At 33.2% G+C, this 16,259-nt stretch overlaps 1 protein-coding gene across 1 annotated transcript; it reads left to right on the top strand.

The window, feature by feature from the left end:
* The first annotated feature begins 11,831 nt into the window (after positions 1-11,831).
* LOC134536619 (uncharacterized) lies at positions 11,832-15,903 on the top strand. Its single transcript, XM_063376412.1, has 4 exons — positions 11,832-11,858; positions 11,937-12,208; positions 13,512-13,648; positions 15,068-15,903. Exons 2-4 carry the CDS (start codon positions 12,107-12,109, stop codon positions 15,291-15,293), a joined length of 465 nt encoding a protein of 154 aa, XP_063232482.1. The 5' UTR covers positions 11,832-11,858; positions 11,937-12,106; the 3' UTR covers positions 15,294-15,903.
* Positions 15,904-16,259: the final 356 nt, after the last annotated feature.

Genomic DNA, 16,259 nt, shown 5'->3' with positions numbered 1-16,259 from the left:
GACATTGACAGTGATGACAACAGCAGTGGATGTGAAGATTAATTACTGCCCACCTATGATCGAGTGATAGTTCTTATCGACCTGCATATTATAATCCTAATAATCAGTGCTGGTAGTAAAACATTCATGTTTATTGATACTATTATTTTGTTTCCTCAAATGATTGTTATATTTTGACTATATATGCAATATAAATATATTACAATGGCATTAACACAGTTTTATATTGCTTACAAAACATCTTATGTCTATTAATTCTGCAAAAACCACATATGTCCTTCATTTTTTATGTTCTATTTGCTTGACTATACCAGATATACACAAATTAAGTAGTTACAAATGTTTTATAAGAACTACTTCACCATAAAAAAATATGTAACTGCCATTACACATACACAATAGAGTGGGAAAATGTTATTTTATGTTTGCCAAAAATCTACTTCAATGGACCTGTGTGGTTTTTGCAAGAAACCCCTCAAATTGGAAAAGGCAGGGAAAAGACTATTGTCTAAGGCAGAGGGAAGGAAAAGTAGGTTTGATAAAGGAGTTAAACCTTGTATTTTTAAAGTAGGGGACGAAGTACGTATAGCATCCCATAAATTGTCTTCACTGTATGAACAAAAAATTCGTAAGTTTTTCATTTGTACGATGGACCTTTTGCAATATAATCTATTGTAGGCCATAATGTTTAAAAAGGTTAATGGTGTGAATTGGCATGTGTCACTACTTAAGCCTTGGAAGATGCAGTGAAATGTTAAGGAATAACTCTGTAAATTAATGTAGATAAGTGTTAAGGATAAGCAATTACCTTTGTTTTTGATATGTAATTGCACTCAGAATGTAAATTCTTTTTGTAACAAGCTTAACAGATGCTTGTGTTTTGTGTAATTTTTGGTATAACTATGTAATTTTTGTGTGTATTTGTTATGTGTATTAGGTTAGCCGAGCTGACTAGCAGCTAAAAGGGTTTTAGTTGGGCGCCCCTTACCTTTTGGCTAACTCCGGAGTTAGGAAGGATGGAGAAAGAGGGGTTTCTCTGTCGGTTCGACCTCCGTGCATCCGTTGCAGGTTTGCCAGAGCAAACTCCTCTACCTGGAAAGATAATGGATTCCCTGCTGAGATTTCTGGGAATGTTCGTTTCATGGGGAAGATGGTGGATTCCCTGCAAGGAATATTCATTCCGCTGAGATTTCCAAGTCCGTTCTCTTCACGGAATTAATGAGTTTGGTGACCATGGTTCTGTGGAGTATTTCACCCCTCGACCATACTGTATAGTAGGAACCTGGGACCGGGATGGTCAAATGAAATAAAGGTTTGGTTGTGTCTTTTTGAAGACAGGTCAGCAATCTAATGTATGAGGAAGATGGTGGATTCCCTGCTGAGAGTGGAAGGGAGATGAAAGGTATATTCGTCATTGTATTCGTCATGTTGTTTCTTCACATATATATATATATAATATTCATAGGATCTTCAATAATTATTTTTACTAGAAAAATCTTCGTCGTAAATGAAAGTAAATGCATCAGTGGTAGAAAGTTCAAAGTCGGAAGTTTTGGTCAGCAGTTTGAGTTTAGCAGTGTTGATGAAGTTAGTTGGTGCAAGTATGAATGGTGGAGGATTTGGTCTATTCATGGGTGAAAGTAGTGGCTTCCTAGTAATAGAGGAGTTATCCGTCGGTGTGCAGTTTTTGTCTTGAAGAAACATTTGTTGTTGTCGTCCATCGTCGTCATTGAGGTTTATTTGCCAGCTAGTGTCGAGGTGCTCCACAGCTGAAGTATGTAAGTCGTCGAGATTGTTTTTCAGGTGGTCAGTGGGACGTAATTCCTGCAGTTTGTTCCAGCTAGTACAGCTGTAGTTGTATCATCACGCCGTAAATTTTGTTGAAGTTGTTGCAGTTTGTGTAGAGGTTTCCACAGCTGTTCCAACAAAAGTTGAGTTATCTGATGAGAGGAAGATTCTTCGTAGACCAGGGAACACTGCTTGATATTTGTGAAGAGATTAATTTTTAAACTACTTGTATTTTGTATTAATGAAACCGAGAGAACACTAAGGATGAGGATTGTTGACTGTACTAAGAACTGAAATTTCCAATGTTAAATTTAACAGAAAATTGATTATAATATTTGTAATTTTATTCACTTCAACTTATTTAACAGAAATTTCATTCGTATTATCGTCATTTTACTGTAATAAATATCATTATGTTAAATACAAACAGATTAATATTTTGTTAAAATGATTATTTGAACCTAAATTTTCTTCTATTTTTACAAAGAGAATAAAAACAATGTATTCTGCTACATTAATAAGATTTCAAGAAAACTATTCAAAAGAACACCTAGAACCAAAACATGATTACCCTTCATGCTACACAATAATAACAATATATTAACACAGAAAAAAATCTGTACCAATTAAAAATTAAAACAAATTACAAGAGACTGTAACAAAAAATCTAAAACAAAAAGCCAACCATTTCGAAATTGAAACAAATTTGCAGACCACAAAACATAGCATCACAATCTGAATCCTAAAATAATAATCAAATATATTTTAGAAATTGTGCTTTCAACATATTACACAACTGTTCTTGCATTACAAAACTCTATTAAATACATAGACATACACATCCCTGACCATGGAGTTAGTTTTTATCGTAAAAACATTCCTCAAATCAACCGAAGGTTCTTAAATACTAACTTACGAAACACCTCCCTAACCATGGAGTTTGTTTTTATTGTAGTTACATTTACTACTGCTAGTGCCAAGACCCTAATGACTTATGACACACCTCCATAACCATGGAGTTTGTTTTTATCGTAATTGCATTCCTCAAATGAGCTGAAGGTTCTTAAAAAAAACTCATTTTCACTGCACTGGATGCCAGGAAATGATTACTTGATAATTATGAAATATTAGAGAACATAGGTCATGTAATTCAACTGAAGGGGTTTCCAAAACATTAATAAACAATTACTTTTTAACCTACCTACGCCTGAATAAGGTTGTACTGTATGGTTTTTAATTTATGAAATATTGAGTGTTTTGGAACCTGTGGGTATAAAGTATAAACTATTAGTTCCCCAGGACACTTTCAATTATTTTTGGGCTTCGCACCCTCCTGCCTCCATTCAATAAGATAAAATTTAAAAAAAATATATTGGTATTGCATAATGTGTATGATGCATCAATATGTATGTAGATGAACAGTATAGCCATCTAGTCATCAAAGTTAAAGTATGCCATAAATATAATGAAGATTACCTGTACACATGTTATAGGTCATATAAGGACATGTGCACATATTTTTTAATCAGTAGAATTGTAACATGCATAATTGTCAGGAGAGGGATGGATGATTCATTTTGTGTTTCAACCTACTGCTCCATGCGTAACTGTAGGTAATCGGTGATTTAAAAATGCCAGACACAACAATGAAGATTGATTTCAAGTGCTAGGTAAGAGTGTAAAAATTTAACTCTCAAAAATGTAAGTTCTTAGGATATGATAACATTAAATATTTTGTTTTATCCATTAAAAACTAAAATCTATGATAAGGGGGGAGAGGGGTCAATGACATCTAGTAATATCTCATTGCACTGAAATAAGTGAACTCTAAACAGCAACCTTGTTCATTGATTGATTTAGTATTTTCAATTTTATTACTTTACTCATTTATTTCATATTAAATATTTCTTTACACATTGCTAAATGCACAACATGTACAGTAGATCAGTGTATCATTGATCTAACAATTGAATTGCAGGTCGAAGAAGGAAGAAATCAGGTGCTTGTGTCAGCGGCCAAGGCGCGTCTGCAGTGCGGCGGCCAGCTGGCCATGTGTCTGGTTATCTTCATAGGCGTGAATGATCTCCTAGTAAGTAAATGAAAATATTATAGAAAATAATGTGACTACAATAACTCATAATGATAGTTAGTGAATATTTTTCTTACATATCATTATACCATTCTAACAATAGGTGCTGTACTTTGTTAGCAAATTCATGAAATTACAACATGTATTAATCCCACAAACTTAGATTGTAAAACAACCATTGGAAAGGTATTACATGTAAACATGATAATGAAAGCATTCAAATTTGCTGGACAGTTAAATTTTTACCATTTAGCACCTACATGTGTGTTTGAGGGTTTTTTTTTTTTTTTTTTCAACTTACCTACTGGGACTCAAATAAAGAGAACATTTAGACTTAAACCCTTCAATACTATGTGTATTAGTAATGTTGCAGAACAGTTAAGAGTTGAAAAGGAAGCAATAAAGGTTATTTTATAACTAACTATGTACTAATGGTACTGGAGGTTAGTATGTATTCTATATATTGTAAGGAACGGTGACTGATTTTATATCATGATTCGTTCAGTTTAATTAACGAGACAAGGTAATTACTAATTCACTGTTACCCATGATTGCAGAAACGCTCCTCCGTTGCACCGATGAAAATGATGCTGCGGCGAATTATGGCCTTCCTTCTCCAGAGGACGACAGTAACCCCATTTCAGAAGTTGTGGAGCTCTGCAACCTTGAAACGGAGGGTACTTTCGTGGAACAACCACATTCGAGATGTGGTGACAGCACACAATGGCGGTAAGTATTACCTACTATTATTTGCGCAGTTAAAAAGGTAATAATTTAACCATGCAGTCAATAACTATTGTTGTTCATGAATAAATCCTAAAAAGGAATCTTAACCAATACACCTGTGCCGCAATCTAGTATTATTGGCACAATTCTAAATTTTAAATTTGAAAAATAATGTCTCCAGTTTTTTTGTGCTGCAAGAACTTATAAACTTTTTCCGTCTCCTGTACCCCCATTTTCATTTTTATCAGGACAGTCTCCCAAATCTTTCCCAGCATCAAATCCTAATTGCCAACAATCTAATGACCCAGCTAGTATGATCGTGTTATCCCTGCCTTAGTGCACGTCTGGAGCCTGTAAATCTCCTACGAGCGGTGACAAGAAGTGCTATGTCCTGCAAGCTATTAGAGCAGCTAGGTTCTTAAAGCCAGCCTTACGCGAGCAATTTCAAGTACGAGCACAGATCATTTTGCATGAGCCCTCGACACGCCACTGGCAGCAGTATATTTCCCCACCTCCCCACAACCTTACAACCTTACAGTCTTTCCAGGGAACCAGGCCCAGTTCAACGGCCGGCCATCAACCCCGAGCCAATCTCAAGGACACCTGAATCTGCCCTCTCGTGGCAGTGTTGCGAGATATTTCCTGTGGGTGGTTGAATGCCCACTAAACACCTCTCAGTAGGTCGTGCTGACGTCGGCCAGTACCACCAACAACGAGACATTAAAGTCAGTATTTCTCGACTACCCCCCAGGAAAACATCGGAACCTTCCCCCTTTTCTTTTGACTGATTTATTCTTCCATTACAGTCGCTGCTGCCCCAAACTTACTTCACGTGCATACTAACAGTTTTATTTGCAGCCATTGAGACTGACGTGTGACATTACAGGCACCAAAAAACCACAACGGCTTACTTTTGCTACCCAGCATGCTGGCAACTCTGCTTACACGAACTTGCTGTTGCAGGGTCCACTGTACCGCTGGCCGCTGCCCCCTCCTATGCGCAGGTGACTTCTGGAGTTGAATGCCAACCTCGCCCAGGTTAGTGATCCACGTGGGACAACCATTATTTACTATTTAGTAGGCATCTTCGAAGGTTCGGAAAATACAAATACAAATCAAATATTGAAAAATTTGAGTCAAAATATAGAATAGGGTCACAAACAAAATGTATAAAAACATACCAATTTTGAGGTTATGTTTACAAATATTAAAGTGTTTTTAATTACAATCAAGCAAACTTGATGCAGAAGTTAATGACGAAATGGGAGGTTAAGGCCACGAAAGTGAGTTCCATAAAAAGTATTTATGGTTACTGACAACATTCCAAATCTACGAGCTGCTTTGGATGGAACACAGTTGGTTCACAGATGCTGCTTTGCTCATACATTGCAGCTGGCAATACATGGTGCAAAAGATCATACACCTAATGTAAATAAACTGCTTTCCCAGTCCAGAACTACTGTTGCTCGTTGCAATAGAAGTAGAGCTACTAAAAGTAGGTTGCTGAAGGTACATTAAAGTGTGAACCTACCACAGCTCAAGTTAATACATTACTTGGAAACTCGTTGGTCAAGCGAATTTGGAATGTTGGACACATTAACTTATCTAAGACAAGATGTAGCTGCTGAGTTAAGTTGATCGAATGTTTATTCACTTTCGCCATCGGAGTGGAAGCTTGCTAGTGGTACATTTGAAGTGATGAAACCATTTGCAGAGGCGACAGATGAATTGTGTGGGGACAATTACTGAACAGCATAAATGATTATTCCTACTATTCATAGCCTTGAAGTTACAACAACTAACAATTTGCACGTAATCTGTTGAATTCTTTAAAAACTACATTCAGCATGTACAAGATGGATGACATAAATGTTCTCTTCAGCATGCTTGATCTGCGAAACAAAGTGTAAATTTTCAATTATGCTGAGCGTCAATATACAGTCAATCTAATGAAAGTAGAGTTTTCAGTACAAGGCACAGAAATTGACAGTAGTACTATTACTCCCACATAAAACACACATTCCAGTTCAGGGGGCTTTGTGTGATGCAATTTGCCAGAAACAGAAGTAAATTACGCAAGTGAACAGAAAACAAATGCTACTGAGACTTCTTTGGCAGCAACACATGTACTGAGACTTCTTTGGCAGCAACACATGTACCGAGAATTCTAATCCCTACGAGTGGTGGAAGGAACTTCAAGAGATATTCCCACTTGTCATACAATTAGCTGAAAGTTATCTGTCCTTCCAAACTACAAGTTGCGAGCGAGAGGGTTTTCTCCACCGCAGATAACATTGTTACCACAGCATTTTTAGCAGTTAACCTTCTCCACGACAATGTAAAATGAAAGTTTAGTATCGTAAAAGATTTCTTATGTTCTGAGACTGTAGTTACACCTTATATGTTAGGAAAAGTGTATGAAGATTGTCTTACAAACATGTGTTGTGACAAATGAATTTTGAGCACTGAAAAGTTACATTTACTGTACTACTTTTGCTGCGTAATGCATACCTGCTCAAGTAAATAACAGGCATTGTTCTAAAGACTTGTTAAATGATACACAAAAACAACGTAATGGAAAAATTTGTTCTTAATACTTCATATGGGAGAATATTAACAGTATTGTATCTAGACACAATGTTTTATGATATTGAATATTTAGTTTTCCTTTTTTTATACTGAAAGTTTATAGACTAAGTTAATTTAAAATTTTTGCAAACAAAGACAGCAATTACATTGAACATGTTTATAATAAGTTCATGTTGTCTCAACAATTCCAATATAAAATTTCCAAATACTTATCATTTATATATATGAAAAACACAAAATTGAAGAGTAGGTACTGGTTCGGAAAATTCAATTAAAATATGAAATATGCAAATAATATAAAGAATGAAAAGAAGTAATAAGTAATATAAAACCATAAACCTAGTAAGAAATGAAATACAATTATTGTATTGGTGAGATAACTTATACCAATATTAAAATATTTGTAATTAAGTTACATACGTTCAAGGGATACAAAAATGTAGCATTCAATTCTAATTATTTTAATAAATAGATATGTGTGGCAAAAGTACCTGTCAAGCTCTATACTATTATAATAGAGTCAATGTTCGTATTTTATATTTTACCTCACACTATTTAAAACAAATAAAAAATAGAAGAACATCGGAAAACAGTACTTGTGTTTGCCCCACAGGATAGATTGCATGTTGAATTTGTTAAAATATGTATTAAAAATGATTTGACAAAATAGAATACTGATTACAGAGGAGTTCTGCACTTGTCGTGCTGCTTGACTTTGCGTCGAAGGCAGCAATGCTCCCATACAATATTTATTGCAGGTACGTTTTTTAGGATTTTTGTCATAAATAATAACCTACAATAATAATTTGTATCTGTATTCACTCTAATTACATGTTAGAAAAAAATTAATGCATGTAACTTGTTACAGTTCCAATATACATCCTTGCAGAGTTGTTAGTCTAGTGTAAAATGTTTAAATGTTACAAATATGAAATTAAAGAATAACCTTTTTAATTGTGTCTACGATCAAATAAAACTAGTCTTATATTGAACAATTTCGGATAGTTATGACAAAAGTATAAGTGAACATAATGCAACTATAATTCAGACAACGAATCTTTATCAGGTTTATTGTATGTACAGTTACCGTGCAGTGTAATTTTCATTATTTCAAATTCCAGAGAGGGCTGCGTAAATTGCCGGCAGCAGTTACTAACAAATTGAGGTAAGAGGACATAAAATTACTTATGAAGTAGTCCGATATTGATGCTGAAAATGTTGCCGAACACTATATATTTCTTTTTAGTTAAATTTCCTTAAATATGTGGTGGATTGAGTTGATCATTTTTTGCACAAGGTTTGTGAGCTCGACCCTAAGTTTTAGTCGATCTATAAGCAGTCACACCACAAGCATGATAATGAAACGAGCATTTAAAATTCTGTACATATTACAAAGAGATAGCAAAGAATTTTTTTTATTATATGTTGCTAATAATGTTTTAAGTGACATACTCCAAAAAAATTTATGTTGCGTGTGGTAAATGTTATTCAATATATTTAAAATATTGATTTATATTTGTGTAGGTATAAGTATAGTCCATCCACGGTAACCTCCTACTTTTTTAAACGAACCTTTGAAAAAACACACAGGATGCAGCATGTTTGGTTCGTTTGCAAAAATACTTTCCATCATATGCATATTAAACATGCATTAACACTAAATTACAGTATAATGATGTTAAATAAAATTTTACAAAAAAAGTAACTATCTATGTACAATATTATTAATATTAATGATCTCGCATGTGTGTAAATGAAACAGTGAGAGAAGTGGTGTGTTGGCAATGATTAGAACGAAATAGTTCCATAGCCAAAATATATATTTTTTGACTTTCCGCGTGTATTTAAGAATTTGTTTGGGTATTTGTTAAGTTTGAACATTTTTTTAAATCTCTGGTGAAATAAAAACGTTATGTTAACGGTAAAAAAATATTACGTGCCGAAACCGTGGTCGCGCATTAATAATGTTAATAGTCACTTGTTTGTTTTCTCTTTCAGCCGTTTGTCTGCAGTCTGCACTCTTTACGCCATATTGCAGTGTGTTTTAATATATTACTGACCGTGAAATAACGTACAGTTTGTGTTTCAGGATTTTGTGTTAATATTGTGTATTTTAACTTTGTTATATTATTTATTATCTACTATTGTAATGATGGAATTTGTTATCGTTTTGATATTTTGTGTGGTTCTTGTGATTGCTGTAATGGTAATTGGTTCCGGGATGGGGAAAGCTACTTCTTCGCAGCGTCAGATGGACATCATTAACGTCGCTCAGAACTTATATGTTTTAATTAGGAAAGGCGACTTGAAGAAATGTGACGTTACGCAGACGACCGCGTTTCTTCTCAACATTGCAAAGTCAACTGTTCTCAAGTAAGTAGGCTTTTTTCGTTTTCATGCACGTAAAAAAAATATCGACTGTGTCCTAAGTATTGTCGGCCTGTGTTTTAACTCACGAGGTTTTTTGTGTTTTATTTCCAATTTATATTTTTTGGTGCTAGACAACACCGCCATGTGGCGTCTCTGTTGAAAAGTTAACCTAAAATCATATTAGGCCTACTCAGGTCCTAACAATAACAATATAGGCACTTTCAAGTATTTTTATGGGTGTGATACACGTTTGTTTATAACGATGTTTATAAACTTTATGATAGGTTAAACTATAACATAAGGGAGTGATTTTATAATTTGCATTTAATTAGTTTTTCATCTGTTTGGGAGATCACAAAATAAATAAAAAAACACTTCATTAATTTCGTGGACAAAGTCTGTCATGTTTCCATTTAGTGACCACAAAGCAAATATTTGTGACAAAATGCCATATTTGGAACACTGCCTAACTGCGTATTGTGAACGGGTCCCCGGAAAAGTGTTATGACAAATGTTTTTTTTTTTTTGGTTAGGTACTACAAGAAAGACATTGAAGAAGTTTCAACACCAGGAAAAAAGAGGAAAAAAAGGCCACAGGAAGGAAAGTCACTTGACACAGTCGACGATTTCACAGTAAATGCAATCAGGAATGCAATTTACAGGATGTACGCTGAAGGTAAAAATTTGATACTGAAGAGTAGTTTCAATATCACTGGGGTAGGCCCTACTTAATTGTATTCATTTCATATATCCATATGCAGATTGACCGGTTCAGTTTTTTTCCCGATATCATCTGTCCTTTAAAAATACTTAACATTTTTGGGTGGTTTGTTAGGTTTCTTTATTGATATGGTATTGATATATAGAATATTGTGCAACATATGAAATAGGTACATGTCCTTTTAAGGTTAGGTTAAAGATAGAAAGAAAATTGTTACATTCTAAAACTACAAGTAATGTTTATATCGTTATACACAGTATACATATTACATAACCTCAACTTTTATGATGTATCAGAAGGTTAAATAATGACTATTTCCAGTATCAATAATATCCAGTTGTGCGCTTTAGCAGTAATTGGTTACAAATTAGTGAGTTGTGGTCTAAGCAAGCATGGTTATTAAAAAAAAATTGGGTTACTTAATTGGCTAAATTGTACTGTGTGGCAGGGTCCAGTACAATATATATTCTATTGCAAAATAGTGTCATGCCCCGCCTAACCCTTTAGAAAATATAGGGGTATTGTTATTTTATAAACAATAGGCCTACTTCATTGTAATGAAGTATTATATGAAAACACAACTTAGCCAGACAAACTGTGTGTTAGTGTATGAAGTAACAGAAGGTTATAAAACAGTAAAAGTTTAGTATCGCGTATCCGATTCGATACATTGATCCTGATCGCATGATCCTGCAAATATTGATCTTGTGATTGATGATGCTTGCTTTTCTAATTTATTACGTTTAAAAATCCTGTACAAAACCAAAACTAAAAACCTGTGATGTAGTAATGAGTTATGATTTAAAGTTGAATAATAATGAAAATATATATGTTTTATTAAACTTATGATAATTATTCTTGCTATACCACAATATTTTATTATGTTCAGGATCTTTGATCTGAATAAATGAAAAAAAGCATGCACCACACGATCAATAGGATGTACAGGTTCATGTATAAAGATCTAGGGATCACATGGGATACACGATACAAAACATTTACCTATAACACAGTGTAGAGCTTGTAACTTATTGATTGCTAAATTGAATGCTGAAATACTAATGTTTTACACAACTTCAATACAAACGCGCAATATAATCGTCATATCATTGCAGACAAAAATACTGCAATGTAGAATTCCTCTAAGCAAACTACAAAATTTAAATTAATTTAAAAGTATTTTTGAAATGTAAGTTTATTAAAACTATTTAATAAATGTAAATTGTGCACTTAAATTATCTTCTACGGGGTTGTGGTTTCGCTTAGTTTTGTGTACCTCTGTTATTTCATGTATTGTTAATGTATGCAATAAATTTACAGGTTTGAATGTTACAGTCGACACCATTTTGAAAGAAATCAGGGAAAGACAAATAGATTATTATGGTGGAAGATCAAGTCTTCATAAATTGTTAAAGAAGATGGGATTTTCATGGACAACTGTTGATGGACGAAAAGCTTTGATAGAGAATGAAAACATAGTATTGCAGCGAATAGATTTCTTGAGAAAGTATAAAGAAGAATAAGAAAGAGGTGCCAATTTCATATTTGTTGATGAAACATGGATTTTCCAGAGAGGCGAGGTATTAATTTAATTGAAAATTTGTTCTGTGGTCCAATACAAAGTATTTCATTTCCATTTCATATATTTTTCAGGAACTGTATCAAAGTCATGGCAGGACAAGAGTCTACAATCTGCGAAGAGACGTACTGTTGGAGATGGTAAAAGGTTTATTGTTGTTAATGCTGGAGGGCGCACTGGCTTTGTGCCAGGAGCAGGATTACTTTTTGTTTCAGGTCAGAAGACTGCAGACTACCATGGCGAGATGAATGGGGAAACTTTCTTGATGTGGTTTGAAGATATGTTGGTGCATCTTGAGGAACCCAGTGTCATCATAATGGACAATGCTTCATATCACAGCACCCAGGTATGTGCAATGGTAAAGCAGTGTCTTTTTATTGCTCAAATTGTAATGTGAAAGATTTACATGTGTTTATTATTGTGTATAAGTACGAATATTCGAGACTAATACATTTTGCCAGCAATAATTGTTATCTTAATAGTATGCCTACACTACATTTTTGTAAACTATAATGTTTGAGCTGAAATTGATTACACACACACACACAGATATATATATATATATGTATATATATATATATATATGTATGTATATATATATATATATATGTATATATATATATATATATGTATATATATATATATATATGTGTGTGTGTATATATATATATATATATATATATAATGTAATTGAATTACATCGTAGTGCAAACTAATTTAGTAGAGGGTTTGAAATACCAAATAAAAATTTTTTTATTGCAAATAGCATTTGAAAATGACATAATTACTTGTTTGGTAAAAGGACCCACTTTATGATTGCTCTGTTGCCCTACTTAATAAATTAAAATAATATTTTCAAAAAAATTTCTAGTCACTAAACTAACATGCTTTGTTAAATTTAGAAATTCATTACGACAATATGCCAAAACACATGTTTGCTTTGCATAAGTACAGTAGAACCCTGTTATAATTTGTTTTTAAGGGGCTACAAGAAAAAAAAACATAAGCAGGAAATTCAATTTAGTACTTTTTAGTGCGGATTTATTGCCAATGGACTCAACAAGCTGCATAAAGATATATTTGATGCTCCAATTTGCTTGTAGCAAGCCAAAAACAATTTTTCTTTAACATCATGGTGCTTCCAGCTTCTATCTGCTTTGTCTTTACTTACACATTGTCTCATTGCTGTAAAATTGTCTCATTTCTGTATAATTGTCATAATTCACGACAGTGTTTACAGTGGAAATGCTTAAGTCCAGTTCTTTTGCCACTTGAACATGTGATTTAAGTGAATACATTTGAAAACACACAGAATGGCTAAAAATTTATGAATTTATTTGTTTTCCAAGGGTGTCAACAGGCAGTTAACTGCTAACATACACATATACATAGACAGTATAGACAAAGGCTTTTAATTTTTTCGTCTTCTAAAATTTTATGAAGTGAACATTACAAGCACAAAACGCATAATTTGTGAAACATTATATCCAGGAATTAAATACATTGTCCTTATAGGGAAAATATTGGACTTGAAAAATAATACATTATAGGCAGGAAAACTTTATAAGCAGTAAAATTGTAACAGGGTTCTACTGTCATGAATTCTTATCAGCTACTTGAGTATTTAGTTAAATGTTGGCATAACGTAGGTTGAGAAAACACCTACAACGAACTGGACCAAGGATGCACTGATCGCGTGGCTGGAGAAGAATGAGATAAAACATGAAAATAATTTGTTGAAAGTGGAGCTGCTGAGAATAGCTAAACAAAACAAGCCCCGAATACGGTATATTATTTCGTTTTTTTTACAGCATTTCTTTAAAAGTGAGATAGTTGCAAAAAATTACGTATACGCCTTGTTCTAACACACTTTTCAGATATGAGGTAGACGAGTTGGCTCGTAACTATGGCCACGAAATTCTACGACTCCCACCCTATCACTGCCACTATAATGCAATCGAACTAGTTTGGGCTCAATGTAAACACCATTACAATAGTAACGTGGGGCGGGCCAAGAGATTTGACAATGATGCAGTTGTAGCCATCTGGAAAGAGGCTCTTGATGCTTCCACACCAGAGAGGTATTTTCATGTTGCATGACCAATGGGGTATTCCTTTTGAAGTAGAAATTGTTTTATTTTCCTGTAGAACATTCCTCAAGCTTCAGCAAAACCCTTACCATACATTTTTACATAATACGTAAGTATTGTTGCCTAGCAGCCTGGTCCTACCATTCCTTTTGATAACTTTGTGTGATTATCATTTTGTGTATATTCATATACCAGTAATATAGTTTTAAGACAATTGGTAAAAATAAGTGGTTTGAATTTGTGTAGTTGTCGTTTTGAAAATGTGTTGCATGTATGTGTTTTTGTTCGTGTTTGTAATTTTATTCCCATGTGATTCATACATATCTGTGTAGTTTCTAGATCTAACAGTGGTGACTTATTTGCAAGGTTTTTTTTTTTTTGTAATTGCAGTCCATTTGCAATGGTTTCATTTCCATAAATAGTTTTGTATTTATTAGTAATTGTGATATTACTTTCTGTTATGCTTAATCTTGTGTCAATGACTTTAAAGTTATGGTGGGTTCAGTGCTGTAGGCAGATTTCAATATTCAGATAAAATTTCAACGTAGAGAATTTTGAATATTTTCATCTAGCGAACTTGAATAGGTATTTACACATGTAGTTCTTGCACATTAGTATTTTCAAAAGTTATGTTATTATAGTGAAATACATATACAGTAAATCATCAAAACTATTCAAAAAATTAAATTTTCGCTATATCTCACTGTTTTTGTCTGGGACAAATTTTAACCAAAAACAAACACAAAACTTATGAAATAAATATTTTATCATATGCATTCTAAGCCTTTATTGATAACATAGAAAATATTTACAGGTTTATTATATCTTGAATAAATCACTATAAATTTTTTTTTTCAGATAACATAAAACAAAACATGTTACTTTAAGTATTAAATAATAGCTTTGATAGTTAAGGAAAACACATTAAATGAATTTTGTTGTGTTTAAAAATAGTTTCTTGTGGAGTGAGTTCAAAATTGTATGTAATAAAGAGCATGCCATGCATTGTTTACTATGCCGTTTTGACAGAAACAAACATATTTTGTTATAGAGTGGTTTTTGCTATAAACATGTCATTTATATAGAGGTTTTACTGTATACATTAATTTTTTTAGATGGGCGAGGTGTGTGGATCACGTGGAGAAGCTAATTCAAGCAGACTGGGAGAGAGAAGTCCACATAGACAGCGGCACCATTCCTCCACTCATCATCCACCTCGGCGAGGATAGTTCAAGTGAAGACAGTGACAGCGAAGAATTTGAGGTTACGGCACAGCAAGTAGATGGAGACAGTGAAGTACTGGCAGTTCCTCTTGATGATTTACCCGGGTGTTCTTATTGAGGTCTGTATGTAATAAACACCTGGGCAACTGTAAGTATTGGGGTTTGAAACATTTTTTTTTCTTTTATGCATTCCCATTAAGTATGTTGATTACTGGAACTTTATGTATTAACTTTTTATTACACATATTATGAAATTAATAATAAATTTCATTTCTGGATTCGTATAGGTGTATGTGAAACATTTTATTTTGTTGTGTGTCTTCATTTTTCAGTTAACTTACTTGGAAAACAAAAAGCCAGTCCCCATCCAGGGCCACAAATAAATAATGCATATAAGTGGTATAGAAATTACTGTCAATTCTTTACCACAATTTTACTGTTCATAAAATTATGATTTTGTCTAATAAGTATACTCAGGAAAATGTATATAACCATATTTTTATTTGTGGCCTTAACCGGCAAAATGGTAGGGGTTTATTAAATAAAAGAAGAAAATTCATTTTTAAATGTTTTCATCTGAATTTGTTAATTTTATTAAACCTTCAATCCTTAGTCTTTTCCAGATTGCTTAGATGGACAGCCATATGTATAATTTACAATACTTTTTTTTCCAGATGCAGAAAACTGTGTTGAACTGTACTAAAGGATGATATTTATTGCTTACATAAATGTTGTAAATTTATATGTTCTCCTAAAAATTTACTTTAAATTATATGTTATTTCTTTAGCTAACAAACTTATTTTTTAATATTTTCACCATTGGGTATCATAAATGCTTATTTTTTAATATTTTTACCATTGGGTATCATAAATGTTATGAACATATACATGTATACTTAGATCATATTCAAATTACTTATATGTATATATATATATATATATATATATATATATATATATATACATACACACACGCACACATTGTTTTGACAGCTGGTGATTGTAAACAAACCATTTGACATTTGTCACATGGCAATGTTTTTGTTTACATACGGCGGAAGGATACATAGTGACATTAAAGTAG

Source organism: Bacillus rossius, chromosome 11, assembly GCF_032445375.1.
Source record: "Bacillus rossius redtenbacheri isolate Brsri chromosome 11, Brsri_v3, whole genome shotgun sequence".
NCBI classification, from domain to species: Eukaryota; Metazoa; Arthropoda; class Insecta; order Phasmatodea; family Bacillidae; genus Bacillus; species Bacillus rossius.
This window is presented reverse-complemented; position numbering and strand designations above follow the sequence as displayed.